Genomic DNA, 20324 nt, shown 5'->3' with positions numbered 1-20324 from the left:
AAGGATTCTGCGCCACGTGCAGGAAAGCAGGGCTGGACTCTGTTGGCAGAAGCTCCCCATACCCCCAGCTAACCGCGTGCTCCGCCCAAGGGCTCCTGAGAGGATTGGACTGGCAGCCGGGGTGGGGTCACAGGACGCCATGGGTAGGAGGTCCTGGGGGGAGGAGTCACCTCGAGGTCCACTCCGGGGAAAGAAGGGTCAAGGGACACCTCATACACCCTAAGGAGACCATCTGTTGGTTCCTGCCACGGTGCCCCAGTTATTTCCATCACCTCGCCCATCACCAGCTGAAATTAGAATTAGGTGTTGTTGAGACTGTGGTTCACTCTCGACGTCCACTGCAATTAGTCTCCAGGAGATGGTAGCTGGGGCACACCGGGTTCCCAGCGCTGGACCAGTGCCAGCGGCCACGTGCTCAGGCTTCTGTGCGGACCCGGAAGGAAGGTCAGGCCCAGGGGCCCCAAAGGAAGAGGCGGCAGCCGAGGATGGGCGCCCAGGACGAGGATAGCGTGCTGCATTGCGCTGGCCTGGGCTAAGGTTACTGGGGGATGTTGGTTTTGAATATTTCAGCCATCCATGATTATTTTAAATAAAATTTTATTTTGAAATAATTTTAGATTAGCAGAAGAGGTGCAGAGATAATACAGGAAATTAATAAACCCCAGTACAGTTTCCCCAAACGCTAACATCTTACATTATTACCATGGTACATTTGTGAAAACGAGGGCACCAACATTGAGAGACTGCTACTAGCTGAATCACAAACTTCATCTGAATTTCACTAGTTTTTAAAGTTAATGTCAATATAAGTATTTTTTAAATAACAGAAAAAGGGTATTTAATTTTACAGTGATAATTTATGAGCCACCAAAATTATTATTTTTTTTTTTTGAGACAGAGTCTTGTTCTGTTGCCCAGGTTGGAGTGCAGTGGTGTGATCTTGGCTCACTGCAGCCTCAACCTCCTGGGCTCAAGCAATCCTCCTACCTCAGCCTCCTGAGTATTTGGGACCACAGGTATGCACCTCCATACCTGGCTAAATTTTTTATCGAAATGATATTCTTGAGAAACTTCTTATTTATCAATATCATACCACCTTTATAAAGATTTTTTCATTTAATGATGTATATGAAATATATAATGATAAGTATGGATATTGCAAGTGATCAAGAATTGTAAAGCAGTCAGTTGAAAAGCATAGTAGTTCTGAAATGTAAATGAAAGCCACATAAGATAAAATGTTAACGTGGTAAAAATAAAAATCATCATTCTCTCCAGCTATACAGATATGACAGGATCATTAGAGTGCATTATTTCAAGATCTATTTACTTATATTCAAATGTGAAAAAGGTTTAGACTAAAAACTCATTTTTGTGAAAATTGTGATTTTCCTTCTCATGGCACATCTTTCACACTGTAAGATGGCCTTGTTTGTTGAGAGATATGCAGGATTTAGGGGGAGCAAAATCTTCCATAAAAGAGAATGTTATTGGTTTTATTGTGCCTGATGAAAAAGAGGAACGGGTGATTTGCATTGAATTCAATGGATGGGACTTTAATTCGGAAACTCATCTCACTCCCACTGCCAGCTGCGGCTTCAGTACCTTGTTCATCTATTTCCACAAAAGCCTTATGGAAAACATTGGATAAAAATAGGTTTCTCGCTGAAGACATTCCTGAGAAATCAGCTTTGCTCTCACTGAAGGCATCACTCATCCCCATACTGCTCAGGGTTGACTTGAGATCATAACTCTCTTCCAGCTTGAACTTGGGAAGGTACAGCTGCACATGGTACACCTCCATCATGTCTGCACTGGTCCACTCATTCAGCTTCTCATAGGTGATGGCCTTTTCCAGCTGCCCGTTTTGGAACCAAGAAAGAAAGAATCAGTAATTCCAAAGTGGAATGAAAAACAGTAGTTGAGAGAGCTCCCTAAGAATTACACAGATGAATTATGATCACTCCCACTACTCAGGGTGACAACACACACACATCTGGAAATCCTTTGGTTGTGCAATATTGACCTTCAAAATATTTGTTCGGCAGATTAATTGCTATCTGACTACAGGAGAATTCAAGTTTAATTCAAAATGGAAGTACTGCTGCTATAGCATGCAAGACATCAACTATACACTCAAATACATCAATATAAATATACACTTAGATTTTATCTATACAAAAGCATATACTCTAGTTCAAGTTGTAAGTCAAGGCACAAAAAAACTTGTTTATCAACATGGGCGACAGCTCTTTGAAAACAAAATTTAGAATAAAATAACATGTCTATAATCAAAACAATGTGAGATTAATAATTATAAACTAAGTCAAAAAAGAAAGAAAAGATAAGAAAACCCCGAAAATCTCAAAAGTAATGACGTTATAGTGAGTTTAAGAATGCTTTTCCTTTTCTTTATATTTTAAATTTTAAAATAATAAATATATATGTATATATACTACATATGTATATCTGTATGTTTGATTTTTTTTAAATGACATGTTTGTTTTAATGCATATGCATTTTCTAGACTGAAGTGTTGGCTGTCAATGACATACCTGTAAATAATTTACGTTAATAACATGACAATATCTTCATCTCAGGAAATTGCACTTCTAGGTATTTATCTTACAAAAGCTTGACTCTAACAGTTATTTGTCCAAATTGTTTTTATTTTTACTATCCTCTCCAGTTTCACAAATTTTACCATATAATTTGGAAATGTTTTCTACATACCAGTATGACTGTGGAAACTTACAAGTATTAAGAGTCGGACACGTGAAAAATTAGACAGCGGCAAAGAAACTCATGTTCAGCTTAGGCATGCAAATTGCTCAGAAGCATGGTCTGACCAAGTTGTGTCCAGCTTAATAGAAATTTGACTGATAAACAGCTTAAATAATTATTGAAGATAGTATTGTTCAGACTTTTTGTCCTGAAGGTTGTTTACTTGATAAAAATGTTCAAAAAAATAAGTTTTAGAAAACAGTTTAATGCCTTCGCATGTGTCTGTATACTAATGCAAATGATTAAAATATTAATTTCAAATTACATAGGTCCTACCAGAGGGAAACCTAGACTGATTAAAAGATTGTTATGATCAATCCACATAGTTCTGTGACTGACAAAATATAATCGTGTCTGTTGTACTTGTGGCTATTTGTGTGATGACCCCAGGCTGAAGATATCTATACATTACTTAAGCTTTCTGAGAAACAGGAACAGTAACATTAATTTTATAGAGTGTTATAAAGCTTAAATAATATTGTGAAGGTGAAGTGCCTAGGACTCAAGGTACATTGGCGACTTTTCTCTATAGGAATTAAAGGATAGGGAGACCCTTCTTTAATTGGGAGACAATTGGGAGAAACCTTGGCCAACCAGTTCCTTTCCTAGCAAAGAATTGGAAACACCCTCATATCAGTCACACTGATGTTATTTACCTGTTCCAGCCCATTGATGTCTTCGGGCAGTAGTATAAACAGGCTGAGGTCACGGCTTTTGTAGTAGAGCTGAAGGCCTAATGCTTGTGGCTTTTCTACGTGAAAAATTTGAAGCTTTTCTTTCATGAACATCATTTGCACTGGTTTGCTTGTAGTCTGAAAAGAAAAAAAAACAAGGTCATTGAAGAAGTGTTCCACCAAATCCTTAATTCTCTACCATCATTGTCTCCCAGCTGTCTGGGATGCTGGTGAAATTGGTGATCCTCTGCTAAATGGTGAATAACGGTATCCAGACCTTCCTTTACGGAAATATATATTCCACTGAAAAGTATCACCAATAGCAGATATGTGAGTTTCTGTTTCTAACATGACCGTGGCAACCTCTGTAGACTTATAGCAAGGGGTATTATATCAAACACTCAATATATAATTTTGTGTAAATTATGGAAATGCCAATAATCCAGGAGCTGAGTAAGGTATATTTTACATGCAAATATTTGAGAAAGTAATTTAGTATCATAATAACTGACATTCACTAAGAGAATGAAAAGACAAGCAATAGATGAGCAGAAAATATTTTACAAAACACATACTTATAAGAGACTGGTATTCAAAATACACGAAGAATTCTAAAACTCAATAATAATAAAACAAGCAAGCCAGTTTTTTAAATGGGCAAAAGATCTGAAGAAATACCTCACAAAGAAGACTTACAGCACATGAAAAATACTCACTTATATGTCGTTAGGAGACTGCAAATTACACATGTCTGTGAGAATGGCTAAAATATGAAACACTGACAACACCAAATGCTGATAAAGATGTGGAGGAACAGGCACTGTCACTTACTGCTAGCGGGAATGCACAGTGGCACAGCCACTTTACAAAACAGTTGGGCAGTTTCTTACTAAGTTAACCTGGTCTTATCATACAATACAGCAATTGTGCCCCTAGGCATTTACTCAAATGTGTTAAAAACTGTGTCCACAGAAAACCTTGCACAAAGTGTAGTGTTTATAGCAACTTTATTCATTATTGCCAAAAATTGGAAGGAACTAAGATGTGTTTCAATAGGTGAATGGATAAATAAACTGTGGTACAATTGTACCATTCAACAATAAAACAAAAAGCTCTATCACGCCCTGAAAAGGCATGGAGGAACCTTAAATTCACCGTGAATGGAGTCAGCCTGAAAGGCTACATGCTGTATGGTTCCAACTATGTGACATTCCAGAAAAGCCAGAACTGTACAAAGAAAAAAGGATCAGTGGTTGTCAGGGATTTAGGGGGAACGGATGAATAGGTAAAGCACCGGGCACTTTTAGGGCAGTGAAATTATTCTGAATGCTATTGTAATGGTGGCTACACGACACTGTGCACTTTCAAAACGCAAAGAACTGTAAGACACCAAGAGTGGGCTCAAGTGTAAACTATAGATTTTAGTTAATAATTACATATGAATATTCAATCATCAATTATAACCAATATTCCACACTAATGCAAGTTGTTAATATTAAGGGAAACTGTGTGTGTGTTGAAGGGGGAACATATGGGAATCCTGTACTTGCTGCACAATTTTGTCTGTAAACCTAAAAATGCTCTAAAAAATAAAGCTTATTTAAAAATAAGTCCAATTGCCAAATAAAAGCAAAACAAACACCCCTGCAACATAGATTTTGCAGACATGTGTTACTTGTCCATTCTATGTGGAACTGTCAATCACAAAGCCCCACCGTATGCTAAGGCAGTGGCCTATGACAAGGGCCGTTTACTAGGAGTACTCCAGTGTACTGTGGTTGTTTCTAGAGAGAGCCCATGAATGGCACCAACCAGAGCCTTCTTTGCAATCATGGTTTTAGAACTAATGGCAAACACTTTCTCTGTCTACTAGAGTTGTGAAGCTTTAAGCTTAATATGAGGCAACCACATTCCCTGATCATTATTAGAGAATGAGAGTAGCAACTAGAGGAGCAAGAAAGAGAAAGAGACAGAATGAGAACGAACTGGGATTATGTGTTGAGACTCTAAATACCACAATCACTCACTCCTGACTTCCTAGTTTTTTGTTACCTAAGTTAATTCCAGTACAATTCCCATTTTGGCAAAGCTAGTTTGGAATACTTTTCTATCACTTGCAACTGAAAACTTCCAGTGAATATACAAACCCAGGCAACTATCCAGCTCACTCGTCATTAACCTACTGGATTATGTGTTCAGGTCCTTCCCCATCCTCACCTCCCTGACTGAGAAACGCCCATTGCACACATTCACTACAGCCATAGCTCCACAGCAGCACTGTCTGTGGCCTATCCCTAGACTAAACAACTGTAACAAACCTTGGTCAACTAGTTCCTTTCCTAGGAATTTGGAATGTGATTTTCCAACTGGTCTCTAGCATGGAGGAGATCCTGAGGGTAGCTATGTTCTGCCATTGTGAACTGGAAAGCAGAGAAAGTTAGACTTCAACCTGAGAGAGAATAATGGTAGAAACAAAGTTGGAAAATAGAGGAAAAATCTTGACAATATTTGAGTCCTTGTTTCCAATCAGGTCCCAAAGCCCAGCCACACTCTGGCCCATTCATGAGAGACTGATCTAACACCTTACATTAGCCTTCCCTTTTATTGCTTTTACTTATGTAAGGGTAAGAATTTGGTAGAAGTTAGTATTGGTTTAGCAGATCAGGGACAGAACCTACAGCGAGGAGTCTTAGGTTCTGATTCTGGGCTGCTTCTAACTCAGGCATGCCTCCAGTCACTTGGCTACAGTATTTCTCACCTAGGAAATAAATATATAAACTACCCTACCGAGCTCACAAGGGTAGCAAGGACTGAGTGATTGTATATCCAGAGAAAAACAAGGTAAGGGGAATTTCATTGAATTCCCCATAGAACTGGAGCTTTTAGTCCACCTAGTAAGAGCCATAGTTCACTAGAACGTATAATTTAAAAGAAGAGTGAATTTATAATAGAATCATTTTTACAATGCCATGTGAAAATTCAAACTGATCTTTAAAAGTTTCTTACCTCATTTATTCTAAAAGGCTTTTCTGTGGTGTTTTGCACTAAGAATTGATGTTCCCAGATTCCTTTAAAGTACAAGGCGTTTACCAGAACCATCCTGGTTGTGGAATCCACAGAGTCATCAGATAGGAGATCCTGGATTTTACCTGTAAGAACAAAATACCAGTTGCAAATGGCTTGTAGAAATATGAATATTTTAACTAAAGACAACCAGATTTCTGTGTTTTTTTTTTCTGAAATTATGAAAGTTTTCTTAAAAAGTCCTGGTTTTGGATTTTCCAGAAATGGACTTGTACTATTCCTGTCTAGAATAGCTGCTGTGAATAAAGAGAGAAACACTGAAGAAATAATATACTGAATGGTCAGTAAGCATTATTCCACATTAAGTATAAATCTGCATTTTAATTATAAAAACTTCCCTCTAATATGAGTTGATTTATACCCCTATCTTGAGGGGACCAAAATGCTTCCTTCTTTTTCACTTCTGTTTGTAGCCACAAACCGTAAGCTGCTCTGATTAATATCTGAAAGGTTGTGCCAATGTTTTCCTGTTGCCCAAAATATTGCTGTGTGCAATTGCTTCTATCAGATTGTTATAGTTACAACTTAAACTGATATTTGACTATCAACCCCCAATACATTCTCTCCAAACTCTCTACCAAAGCACCTTGAACAATTTATAAAAATATATCAAATATATATCTCGCAAATCAGGTATTAGAGGTTTGCTCTAGAGGCACATGTTTGATAACTGAGGTACATAGAACTGGGTTGAGAAGAACCTCCTGGTCAACCCAGCTTCACTCTGCAACAGAGACTACTCAGAATAAAGGGCTGATCTTTTAAACTGCCAAAATGCAGACACGGGAAAGGTGTTAGAATTATAAGAGACAGCTTGTGGAAATTAATTTAAAAATAATTTTCCAGGAAAATATTAATAGAAACTCAAGAAATAGTAGACAATCTGAAAAAAAATTAAACACGATTGAAATTTCACAACTGTCAAATAATTACCTCCTGTGGAAACAGTGTGAATCCCGGTCATGTAGACAGGTAAATCATTTTAAATCTTCAAGTAAATGATAAATCTCTACACTATAAAAAATGTTTCAAAGCACAAAATAGAAAATTCCCTGATTACTTTTATTAAGCTAGTATATACCCAGTATAAAAACATGACAAAAAGCATAAAATTCCCATCTGTAAATCAATTTCTCTTGTGAATATAAACAAATAAATCCTAAATTACATTTTAGTAAATAAATGTAATTAATATACATTAGGAATGCAATAAACATATATTAGGAAATCTATTAATGTAATATGTTGTTGATATGACCGGAATATTTGTGTCCCTCCAAAATTCTTATGTTGGAACCTAATATTCAATGTAGTAGCATTAACAGGTAGGGCCTTTGGGAAAAGATTAGATCAAGATGCCTAACTACCTTTGAACTCTTATTTGAGAGAAAGACAGACTTGTGTCTTACTAAGCCACTATATTTTGGGCCTCTTCTTTAGCACTGTTTAACCCATACTGTAACTGATACTTGTACATGAACTTATTTTGAAAAGTACTTAAGATTCTATAGCACATTTAATGCCACATTTCTGTTATTAGTATTTTTCTTTGAAAATCATGCATTCAGCAGCATTTTCAATTTCCTTTTTGCATTTGTCTGCTTTTTACGCTGGGAATCTTCTTGGAAATTAGTGGGAGATGATAATTTTCTTGTCTATTTGATAAAGTGATGGCTTGACTTACGTATTTTAGATAAGACTTATTAGGAAGACAGTGAATCTAAAAATTATGTACATGAATAGAAATAAATGTTCTGAATATTTAGAATGTGTCCACCCTTCTATTTAAGGAATACACATACTTGCACATGACACAGACTAAAATAAATAAAAGGACATTTGGGAAAAGCACGCTGCTGAGCCCCTTGGTGAAAGCTTACCCTCGGTCTGTCTTTCAACCCAAGAGTTGATCTCTTTTCTGATTTGGTCAGAAGCTCCCACAAAGTTAACAGACTGAGGCTCTGCACCAAAATATGTTTTCACATCTTCTAAATATTTCTGAAAGACATAAATAACATCCCGTTTTGTAGAGTTGTTCAAAACCGAGAAATCAAATCTACTTAGATTATCAAAAGAACTAGGTAGGTGGGCAATTAATTTGCACACTCCCACACCATCACTGCCTCTTCTCTTTCCTGACTCCCAGTTTTGGTCAAAAACTAAACACCTTCCTCTTCAAACTTAGCAGGGCACTGGCTCGTCATGCAGAACTCCAGCTGTGGAAGAAAGTTCTGATGTCCACAGTTTTGGGGCTTCCACGTCCTCTTCCTTTCTATTTTTACCCATGCCTTGAAATGAAGCTAGAATGAAAAGGGACTACAAATTATAAGAGTGACCCCAGTGGCCAAGAAATACTGGGCATTGTACTTGACTTTCTATGGCAGGGATGAAACCAAAGCGAGGCCTGTGATACTGGCAGCTTCCTTCTGTGAACTCTAAACATGCAAGAACCTTGTGGAGGGCCCTTGAAGATGATATTCTGCCATGAAAATGAATTTCTAAGCAGAATCAAATGTTTTATTTGGCATCCTGAGGCAAAAAAAAAAAAAAAAAAAAAGAGGCCTCCTCCTCCTCCTGATCCTCTGATGTTCACCCAGTGGCGGTCATCACATGCAGGCTATGACTGAGGTTGCTTTAATGGAGGCACCTGCCTTGGGAACATAATTTATTCTTCAAGACTGTGTAGTAAATTTGCTTACTTTATGGAGGGCTTGTAGGGAGTAAAAAGTGATGAGTTAATTCTGCTTCCAGGCAGTGGTTTGAAGATTATGAAGTCTAAGTTCTGTGGAATTTAAAATCTAGTAAAAAGAAAATTTAAATATTTATGAGGGACTACTCCCTGTCTTAACTCAGGGCTTGTGGACATATAAAATGATGTTCATATCTATCTCTGTGTCCCTCTTGTTTCCAAGTGCCCACTTTGTCAGTCATTTCTCCCACTTCTGAATCAAATCAGAGTCCCTGAGCCTACAAGAAAGGAAACTGTCTTTAAGACTCCATTTGGCTGGTTTTGTATCTTTAGTAATAACAAAGCTTAAGTCCTGAACTCCCCAGAATTCACTAGATTTGAACAGGGATAGCATTGCTTGAAATCACAAGGTAGCTTTATTTTATCTTATTGCTATCCTTCTACCCTATCTAATTTCCTTTTTCTTTGTCCACTGGACACCTGGATCCTCCTGCCTAAGGAGATGATGGACAAAGAAGCAAGTGATTAGCCAGGGTTGTGATGTGACCCTCTGAGAACCTTTTGAGTCTTAACAGAGGATGGAGTCATCGTGGACTGCATTGGTGGGGTTTCAACCACTAGCAAAGAGGAGAAGTTGATATTGTGTAATGTTTCATGTTCCCAAAGTCTGTAACGTCTTGTTGTGAAAACTGCCCACTTCTCTCATCCCAAGGTCAGTTTTGTTCTCCAGTACACAGTCTCCAGCCAAGTCTCCATATGTATTTGTGGGCCATTCTTAGGGGTTATCTCTTTATTCTAGATATAAATATCTGATTGCTAGATCTGGATTGAGACCTGTTATTGATTTCCTTTACCAGTAGACACTCATTGGTTGGTCTAATTTATTGTTTACAGGGAAGTACTGACCACATTAAGATTGTCCTTGGGATCCCTAAAGAAATAGAGTTTACTGATTGGTCTCACATTGCTCTTTCTATTCCATTAGCTTAAAATAATACATTTGCACTTACATTGTGAAATGGATATGTTTTCTCACCATATGTCGCATTGGCTGTTTTAAGTATGTAGTCATTATTAGGCTTGAGGATTTCTGAGATAAGTGTTTTGAAATTACAGTGTATTTCTCCAGAGTTGCTCAAGTTGAATTCCTTTAAAAGAGAATGAATTAGTTAAATAAAAATGTTGAGCAAGAATTATGTATATGTTAGCAAACTATAGCTAAATTAAATTATTTGGTGAAAGGCAAACAAAAGAGGAAAATGATCCTAAAGTAGATAAAAATGTTTTCTTTAATGTTAGTGCAAAGAATGAAATATTATTCAGGCCATAATTTTCTACACATTTAATTTACAAAAGCAGGCAAAAAAAGTTTGAAAGTAGAGAAATTTTTAGTGAGATTAAAAAGGCATGGGGAGAAGAGATCTTTCAAAAAGTGTATATATTTTATATTCCAAAAAAAGTTCCTATAACTTTAATATATGTTTCTAAGAAAAGTTATCAGTTAAAAGTCACTTAAATTATCACTAACATATATGTGCTAAAAGTACTTTTTTCCTTAATTATCAAGTGTCTATTAAAGGATAAAATATACCATTTTTCTTTTTTTTTCACTTTCAGGGTTAGATTTGACTCCCTGGTCTCTCTTAAATTGAAGCACCTGTAATTTCAATAAAAAGACAAGTGAATACACTTTGCAGAGAAGCAATCATATAAATTATACATCATCTGTAAATGCAAGTCAGTTACTCCTGTAATTGCAGAACATATAATTCATTGAACGAAGGGGCTCTGAGTTGACTTAAATAATGTGTTTAATAGAAAAAGTCAAGAACTGCTTTTAAATAAATTTTCTAAATTCCAGTTTAAGTGCTAGTCTCTTTATTTCCCTATATTTTATAACTAGAGTGATGTTGGGAAAACCCTGAGGTAAAATTCTCTTATTTTCCATATTTCCTTTTTACTCATGGTTGTTTTAAGAAGAATGCTAGGTGTCCAACTGAGACCATCATTTAGACAGTTTAAGTAAAAGCCATAATTATGTGGAAAATTAAGGAATTTTCATTGTTTTTTTTTCTAGTTAAATGCTTTAGTTCCTATTGTCTACCACCAATTGACATACATAGGCACAATCTTTGTGTTCACCCCAGCATTTCATTGAAAAGTTAACAGCAAGGACGTAGATACACTTCTTTCCTCAGAATTATACAACAGTAGAACAGAAGACAATACTTTTATCTCCCATGTCCCGAACCTGGCTGACAATAAGAAATACAGTATATTACATCAAGGGTTGCATTAACCCATGGTAACAGAACAAGGGCCATCTACCATACAAAGAGGGGTGCACAGCTAATTCATGAGGCTCATTTGCAACTGAAAGCGTTAGCATTTGAAACAAGACAAGCAACACTCAGCAATATGTTTATGTTAAATAGATTCAAATTGGAATCCACTTAAGGTTGTCTGTCATATTAATGATTAAGACTTTTGAACTAATGAACCAATCATTAACAAGTTGTGAACAAGGATTTTGTTGTTGCTCTTGCCTTATTTAAAACACCTGATATCTTGTGAACTACAAGAGTAAGGGTGATACCCAAGTCCAAACTAATAGAGCATCTGCTCTGCCCACTTCTCTCAGATTACCAGCTGTGTTCATATCCATACTTTGCAAAGAAGTCACCTTCTTGGGTGAAAATTGTTTCATTTGGCCTTTTGATTTTACAAAACTTAGGGCCAAGTTTGCTCTTTCTGCTTTTGTTTTTATTTAAAAACACATTTATATATACATGTTGTTGCATATACGTATATGTATTCAGCTACACTATATTTTTACACACACATATGGCTATTTTGTTATCTATGGCTACATCTATATATTTACATACACACAATGTTTTGAGGATGCTTATTGCAAAACTAGCTCTCTATACAATAGTATCATATTGTTATTTTAATGATCTTAATGAGCTTCTTAGGTTCATTCAGATAACCAGGGACTAAACAAAGAGAGAATCAAATAAAGCATGAGAAACAGAATTCTTTTATTTTTGTGTGTGTGTCTTCAAGAAAATCTGATTATAAAGATGCTGAATAATTCTATTATTTAAAGCTTGACCAACTACTTTTTGAAATAGTATCGTCAAAATAAAATTGGTATTGGTGTTAAAGAAAAATTGATAGCCTCAACCTTTCTCCATTTTGTATTGCTAAAAGACACAGGTACTTAAATGGTTTTCCTGGCAACAGTTTGCAAATTGATTGCCTTTACCAGAATTTGTTTTATGGCATAGAATTTTTTAGTGTATGTCCTGTTCTTGAGAATGTCATTGTGAAATGTAAATTACTGAGTTGTCAAGAGGAAACTGAAGTTAAAAGACAATAAAAGTACTTAGTTTACAAGAAACAGAAGATGGTTGACCTTTTCCACTCACCTGGGCCATTTGGGCTGCAGTGTTACCTTTGGCGCCCAAATGCACCATGGCTAAGGAAGCTGAGATGCTCCAGGCAGAAAAGAAAATATTTTTCCCCTGAGCAGATTCAGCTAGCTTTTTGCTCAACTCCAGGGCAAACTGGTTGATTGATGTTGCTAGAGCATCCATTGAGGAAACCTGAGAAAAATAAAGCAAAAGATAGCATATTAATATTTCTTCTACTTCATTTTTATAAACTATGTATTCATATTTTCCTACATATCCATATACAGTCATAAAAGCTGAATAGACTTCAGCAAAATTCTAGTCCAATATTAGCATTTTATACATTAAAACACTGAAGTGTAGAAAATTTAGGGAATTGCCTCAAATTTCAGTGCCAATGTGCACTAGAGAATGAATGGATTCTGGTCAATTAAAAGTAGAGTCCCATAACATAGTTTTTGCCACTCTCTTGACATTTTTCGCACCACTAGTTTTGTTTCCATGTGTTTATATCTAGTTTTTCCAGAGGCAGAGAAGGGGGAAGAGATTGAAAAACTAACTGTTGGGTACTATGCTCATTACCTGGGTGATAGAATCAATCAAACCTCAACCTCAGAATCATACATTATATCCTTATAACAAAGCTGCACGTGTACCCTCTGAATCAAAAATAAAAATTGAAATTATTTAAAAAATAATATAATTCAAACTCTTAGGCCTAGAAAGTCTCATCAATGTCAAGGTTGTGTAGAGTTTTGTCTTGCATGAATGTCACCTGCCCTTCTGAGAAACCTAGAATGAGAACTTTGGAAAACGTCAGGAGTTCTCCATACTCAAATAACTTAATCATGAGAGAGGCAGGTGTAGACAAAGTTTTGGTTTCATCACAACTTGGAGTTAATAGCCATACTGTGGAAACCCCTCCTAACCATAATCTTACACTTAAACAAACAGCTTCCCCGCCTCTAAATCATGCCTTAGGTGTGGCTCCTGCCTACTTCAAAAGCTACGAGACTCCCAGGCTGACATTATTTGATTAAATAGAAAACAAAAAGACCGTAGTTCTGTAGTAATTCTACACCCTCATAAAATATTGAATATTTGCCTGTGACTGTTTCTTCCTCAACAGATCAAATGTCATCTTCAAAATAACTCTGTACTTCCTTTAAGGCTCATTTTCATTCAAAAAAAATTTTGTTACCTGCATATAGTATAGTATATATCAAGCTTTGTATTTTTAAAACTCATGAATTAAATTCACACGGATAATGTCTGGTTCTTGGCCAAACCACACTCTTCATGAAGTGGAGAAAGTATCATTTTAGGGGCTGGGGCTTTTATCTTTCCACCTCAGTTTATGATTATTCTAGTGTTTATTTATTTGTAACATGTTCCTGAATACAATAATTCTCTATTATGAAAGTTAATTTCTCATGTAAACTTAATATTTAGTTGTGTTCATCTTTACTAATTCCCTTATTAATATTATTATGTATATATCAGATGTTACCCAGAACATGCAAGAGAAACAATTCTTTCTTTTCTTTTTTTAAAGTAATCTAATGAAGTACTAAGTCATCCATTAGTGATATTTAACCCAACAATGAAGAATATTTTCTGAAGGGTGTAGAATTGTGGGATGAAATTTTAAGGAAATAATTATTCCATATAAATTTTGGACAATTACATTTTCAGAGAAGACTGGAAATGTCTAGGTCAGAAGTTCATATGATTTTCAAAATTAATTGCTCTTTTGCAGTTTTCACAATCTATAAACTGATCATCTATGAGCTTAACCTGTAGACAGGCTCAGAGGAGAGGCCAAAGAGAATTAAGAAAGCAAGAAAAGGATAGTGTCATTCATCAAAATGTCTCATCATAGATACACATGCCCCAGCATATCAGAGTTGGAAAGACCCTTGGAGCCTCCCTAACCCAACTCCCGCATTTTGTCTGCTAAGAAACAGAAGCTGAGAGAGGTTGATTTAGTGAAGGATGCACAGCGGTCAAAACTGTAACTTCATTCTCTTGACTCCGAATACAGTTGCTTTTGCCGTTGTATCTCATTGTCTTTAAGATTTTAGTGGCTAGAGAGAAAGACTGGGTGGTAGAAAACCATCAGGAGGAGAAAGAAGATCTGAAGAGTAGGGAGAAGGATTCTTGTCCCTTTTTCCATGAGACACTCCCTGGGGCCATTTTCCTTTCTGATGACAATGACAATATTAGTTCCTCATGGAGTTTTGTGCATATCAGAGGATGACAGCTTTCTCCAATCCCCAGCACTTCTCTATTCACCTAAGGCCTTTTTTAGAGACAGGTAATAGCTTGGGGTGGTTTGTGAAACGTACCTAAAGTATGGGATTAGGACATTGATTATTCCACAGAAGAGAAGAAGGCTAACGGCCCATGAAGTGGTGGCGGGAGAGGAGAGTGGGGTTTTGGGTTTGCGGGCAAATCAGTTAAAGGGTCAAACCATGAGTTCCGTATATTAATGACTAGGATCCAAATTCAGAGTGCCAAGCTCACTTTTGCTAAAGAGTTAAAGGGTTTTGGCTCAACTGTCCTGAGAGAATATCCTATTTCTCTCTGACTATGTTGAAAGATACAGAAATATGACTGGAGGAAACTCCACTCATGACTTCCCAATACCCAGTAAAACAAGGCGCAAATTCCACTCCACAATTCCTAGTAAAACAATTTCTCTAACTTTTTTGGAGAATGAATGTTCTCTTCCCCATATCCCTCTTTCTAATACAAACTTCAAGCCAGCTCAGGGTTAAGCCCTTCTGACTTGTACAGAAAAATTCTTAAGGGATTGGGCCTTATCTATTATTTCTGGACTTTTCTGGGGGAGGGGAGGTATTCATTATTTGTTACTTAGCTAAGCCCTTCAACCAAGAAGAAAAGCCTACATAAAATCATTAACCAAAGAAATATTTACAATACCTTGTTTTCTTCCACTGGAGAAGAATTGGCCATTTGCTCCTTTAGTGAGAGATTGTGGCTGAAGAGTTGGGGAACTTTCAACAGAAGAAATATTTTAAAAAAATCTTAACCACTCCCCGTTCTTAGCCCCACCCTTTGATTCAGTTTCACAAGCAAGTATAATCTCTCTTTCAGGCTTATTTTAGCCAGAAGTTTCAATAAAAAGACACAGAGAGACAGTTAAGGGTTTGCCTGAATTATTTAATTACTCACATTTTCCATGTTTGTATACATGCGGAGACCTGGATTCTGACACATTGTAACTCATCCCTTTTTTTTTTTTTTTTTTTGGCTTAATCCTTTCTCTGGTCTGCCAACAGAGAATATTTGGCATGGTTTTCCCTGGTATAATTTTTATATATATATAAAACAAAAATAGAAAGCTTCAAATCAGTGGAATAATAGTGATCAATGAAATTGAACATATTACTGAATTATTTATTTATTTTTGTTGTGTTTGTTTTGCTTTTTTCTAGAAATAGGGTCTCATTCTGTCACCCAGGCAGAACTGCAGTGCTGCAAGTATATCTCACTGCAGCTTCTAACTCCCGGGCTTGAGTGATCCTCCCACCCCTGGCCTCTCACTGTGCTGGGATTGCAGGCAGGACCCATCATGCCTGGCCTTTATTGTAAACCCTGTTAAAATGGCTGTCAGTTACTACGTGAAAGGCACCCAGAAGATTTTCTGTTCTCATTTGGAGCATTGGTGTAGAACCCAAAGGAAAACTCAAATGAATGGGATGTCTGTTCTCCCCACTAGCAGGAAGAAGGGTTTTAGATCAAAATTGTAGACACCATTATTAAGTGGGATGTTAGTTCATCATTCTCTGGTTCTCTTTTATTTTTCCCTAGGAATGCTTTTTCACTCCTTATTTATTACAAAAGAAAAATAACAGGTCATTTGTTTCATTTTCATGCGTATGGAGGAAGGGGGGATCATGCGGAGAGAAATGGGAACAGGAGGACATCTCCAGCAGGGACTAGGAGAAAGAAGGAGCCTATTTATAAAGTAATTAGTACATTTTGCTTCACATAGTTCCTGTTTTTTCTCTTCACAGAAGCACACTTCTTTTTTGCCAAGATGGCTCAGAGCTTAACATTTGAATGTTGATGTGGAACTCATCCTTACTCTGGATTTCACTGAGGAATGAGGCATGTGCTAGAAAGTTCCACGATGCCTGCCCAACTTGCACTGAGCAGATATGATTCCAAGGATGCCCCAGGACTACTATTAGACAAACGAATCACATGGCACATCCAGATAGAAGGACTGCTCACCTTGACTGACAGCAGTCCCCCATGGTGACATGGGCAGCATCACTGCACAGCATGAAGACTTGCTTGTGTTGCTTGCATTATAGTAAAGGTATCAGTGTAGATTTCACTGAATTCTGCAGCAAATTGTTTCATCTTCCTTAAAGTTAAAGGTTAAGTTTTATTCATTTTTTCCCTCAAAACCTTCTCTAGATTTCTTCCTCACTTCTTGATTAAACCCCCTATATATTAGTCCATTTTTGCATTGCTGTAAGGAAATGTCTGAGACTGGGTAATTTGTAAAGAAAAGAGTTTTAACTGGCTCACAGTTCTGCAGGCGGTACAGGAAGCAAAGTGATGGCATCTGCTCAGCTTCTGGGCAGGCCTCAGGAAACTTACAATCATGGCAGAAGGCAAAGGAGGAGTAGGCACATCATATAGTAGAAGCAGAAGCAAGAGAGAGAGGGTTGTGGAAGTTGCCACACATCTTTAAATAACCAATCTCACGAGAACTCACTGTCATGAAGACAGCACCATGCCCTAAGGGATGAGCCCCTAGGATCCAAACACCTTCCACCAAGTTCTACTTCCAGTATTGGAGATTGCAATTCAACATGAGATTTGGGCAGGGACAAATATCCAAACTGTATCACCCTACATGTAGATATTCTGCCTACGATAATAAAATCATAGCCGCACATTATTTTGTTGCTTGTTGGGGGACTAGGAAAGAGAAAGGGATAATCATATCCTGTGTTAATAATACGGTATTATTAGAATCATTTTGTTTGTTTGTTGTTTTTATTTATGACCTTGTGTGTATATTGAAATATGCACATATATTACTAGTAAGGATAGAGGAATAGCAACTAAATGAATAGGGAACAGGAGTGGAAGGAAGACTTTTTACTCTAGTCTTTTTTATGATAGTTGATGTTTGGGCCAGGTAAATTTATTAGATATTCAAAAAACTTTGGAAAAAGAGAGAAAAGCATCAGATACATCAATACTATCTTAGTAGGAACCCAGAAGAAGAGAGTAGATCAAATGTGGCCAAGCCATTAAGTACATAATGGCTGTGGCTTTCTTAGTCAGTTCAGGTTGCTATGACAGAATACCATAGAATGTGTGGCTTAAACAACAAACATTGATTTTTCACAGTTCTGGAAACTGGTAGTCTGAGAGGAGTGTTCCTGCATGGTCAAGTTCTAGTGAGGGTCCCTTCCTGGTTCATAGATGACTGCATTCTTGTTGTATCCTCACATGGCAGACAGAAAAGGACCTGGTGCCTAGAGCTCCTTATAAGGGCAGTAATTCTATCATAGATTGTGCCCTCATGACTTCATCTAACCCTAATTATCTTCCTAAGGAACCACCTTCAAGTGCCATCACAGTTGGGATTAAAATTTCAACATACGAATTTTGGGGAGATACACTGAGCCCATAGTAATGGCTGAGGTTTCCAAGAACTGAAATGAGATATAAGTTTTCAGATAGGAAAATCTGCTGATGAACAGGATAAACTTTTTTAAATACAATTTTAAAATATCCTTAATGTAATGAAATATCAAAAAAATTATCAAGAACAAAAAAATTGAAATTACAAGGAGCAAGAGTTATCTTAACATCAACTTTCCCATCAACAATTTTGGGTAGCAAAAAGATAATAAAATCATACCCTCAAAGTGCTGAAAAGCACTTTGTACCTAGAACTGCATAGTCATATTCTAACTCAATAAAGAGTGTGAAATATGGATATTCTAAGACTCATGATAATTCACAAAGTTACCACCTATAAACTTGCAGAATTGTTAAAGCACATAGACAAGCCTGACCAACATGGAGAAACCCCATTTCTACTAAAAATACAAAATTAGCTGGGCGTGGTGGTACATGCCTGTAATCCCAGCTACTTGGGAGGCTGAGGCAGGAGAATCACTTGAACCCGGAGGCAGAGGTTGCAGTGAGCCAAGATTGCACCATTGCACTCCAGCCTGGGTCACAAAACCCTGTCTCAGAAAGAAAGAAAGAAAGAAAGAAAGAAAGAAAGAAAGAAAGAAAGAAAGAAAGAAAGAAANAAGGAAGGAAGGAAGGAAGGAAGGAAGGAAGGAAGGAAGGAAGGAAGGAAGGAAGGAAGGAAAGAAAGAAAAGAAAGAAAAATGAATTTAAAAGTAAGTAGAAGAATGCAAGCGACAGCAACTCTTAGTTTTCAGGAATGTCTGATTAGAGGAATTACACACTTATTCAAGCCTTAAAATGTTAACTGAGTACTTTTCTGGAATTCATGTTTGACCAGCTTACAGTGAGACAGTTTTATTACTAACAAAGATAAGAAAGATCATAGTCACTTGTATTTATTAAATATTATTTATGCCAAGTATTATTTTTATTGCTTGATATATAGGAGATCATTTAGTCATCATAGCAATCTTATGTTAAAAGCAGCGTTTTTAGTTTTCACTGAAAGAAAACTGAAGCACAAAGAAGCACCATGGTTGTCCCGTGGTTAAGCTACTTACATGTGTTACAACTGGGATTTGGAGGCAGAGAGTCTAAGCCTTGAAGCTACTTCTTCAGCCACCACGTTCTAGTGGGTCAAGCATCCCTGCCTGCCATCAAAGGGAGTGTGATACACTTCCACGACCTAGCCACACTTCTGTAGCCAAACTCTGTTGCCAGTGGAGACCCCCAACCTACAATTTGCCTTATTCCTCAGATCTTCTTGTTCTGCTCTGCCTGTGACTCACTCAAAAGCATTCACTGCTATTTGAAACAAACTTCCTTAGAAGGAGCCATCTTACGTTTTCCCTCCTCCTCCTGGACCCACCATCTCGCCATCTTCAATACCTGGAACTCTCAGTTCAGTGACTGAGGCCTTCTGTGTCTGGACCAGTTGACTTGGTCATTAATCTTGGTGTCCTTAATGTTTAGACACTGGTTTCCCCGAAGGCTCTAATCTAGACTATTCCGAATTGCTATGTCTTTACTACTGTGAGAAAGCAGCTCTAATCCATTTTTCATTCTGCCCCATCCCACTCATCCTCAACACTGGGTCTTTTTGAAGGAGGGTGCCTATGCCCTTGCCTCCTTCATCCTGTTTATTTTTTCTGCATTTTCATGAGTCATGATGCTTAACTCCTAGGAATCAAGGTGTAATAGGTCTTATGATCTGTAGACCTAATGAAATGAAAACAAACGTATTGTTGTGTGGAAGCAGGTTTATTTATTATATACTTGCAATTGAATATAATATACAGACATGTATGTGATATGTATTGCTAGAAATGCACAGAACATATATTTTCCTATTGTTTAATGTTTTTTACAGATATTTATTATAGAATGCCAAGTCACCCTAGACCACAAAAGGAAATTCTGTGCTTAGTACATCAAGGCACTATGGGCTGAGAAAGGTTTGCTTTCAGCACTTGGAGT

General features: G+C 37.1%; 1 protein-coding gene across 1 annotated transcript; it reads right to left on the bottom strand.

The window, feature by feature from the left end:
• Positions 1-580: 580 nt before the first annotated feature.
• SERPINB10 (serpin family B member 10) lies at positions 581-15677 on the bottom strand. Its single transcript, XM_017528878.2, has 8 exons — positions 15597-15677; positions 12666-12842; positions 10823-10888; positions 10242-10379; positions 8423-8540; positions 6465-6607; positions 3441-3596; positions 581-1858 (listed from the first exon to the last, which is right to left on the bottom strand). The coding sequence occupies exons 1-8, from the start codon at positions 15627-15629 to the stop codon at positions 1454-1456; spliced, it is 1236 nt and encodes a 411-aa protein (XP_017384367.1). The 5' UTR covers positions 15630-15677; the 3' UTR covers positions 581-1453.
• Positions 15678-20324: the final 4647 nt, after the last annotated feature.

This window comes from Cebus imitator, unplaced genomic scaffold (assembly GCF_001604975.1).
Source record: "Cebus imitator isolate Cc_AM_T3 unplaced genomic scaffold, Cebus_imitator-1.0 Scaffold55, whole genome shotgun sequence".
In the NCBI taxonomy this organism is placed as follows: Eukaryota; Metazoa; Chordata; class Mammalia; order Primates; family Cebidae; genus Cebus; species Cebus imitator.
The sequence above is the reverse complement of the archived record's forward strand: the minus strand, read 5'-3'. Positions and strand labels throughout refer to the sequence as shown.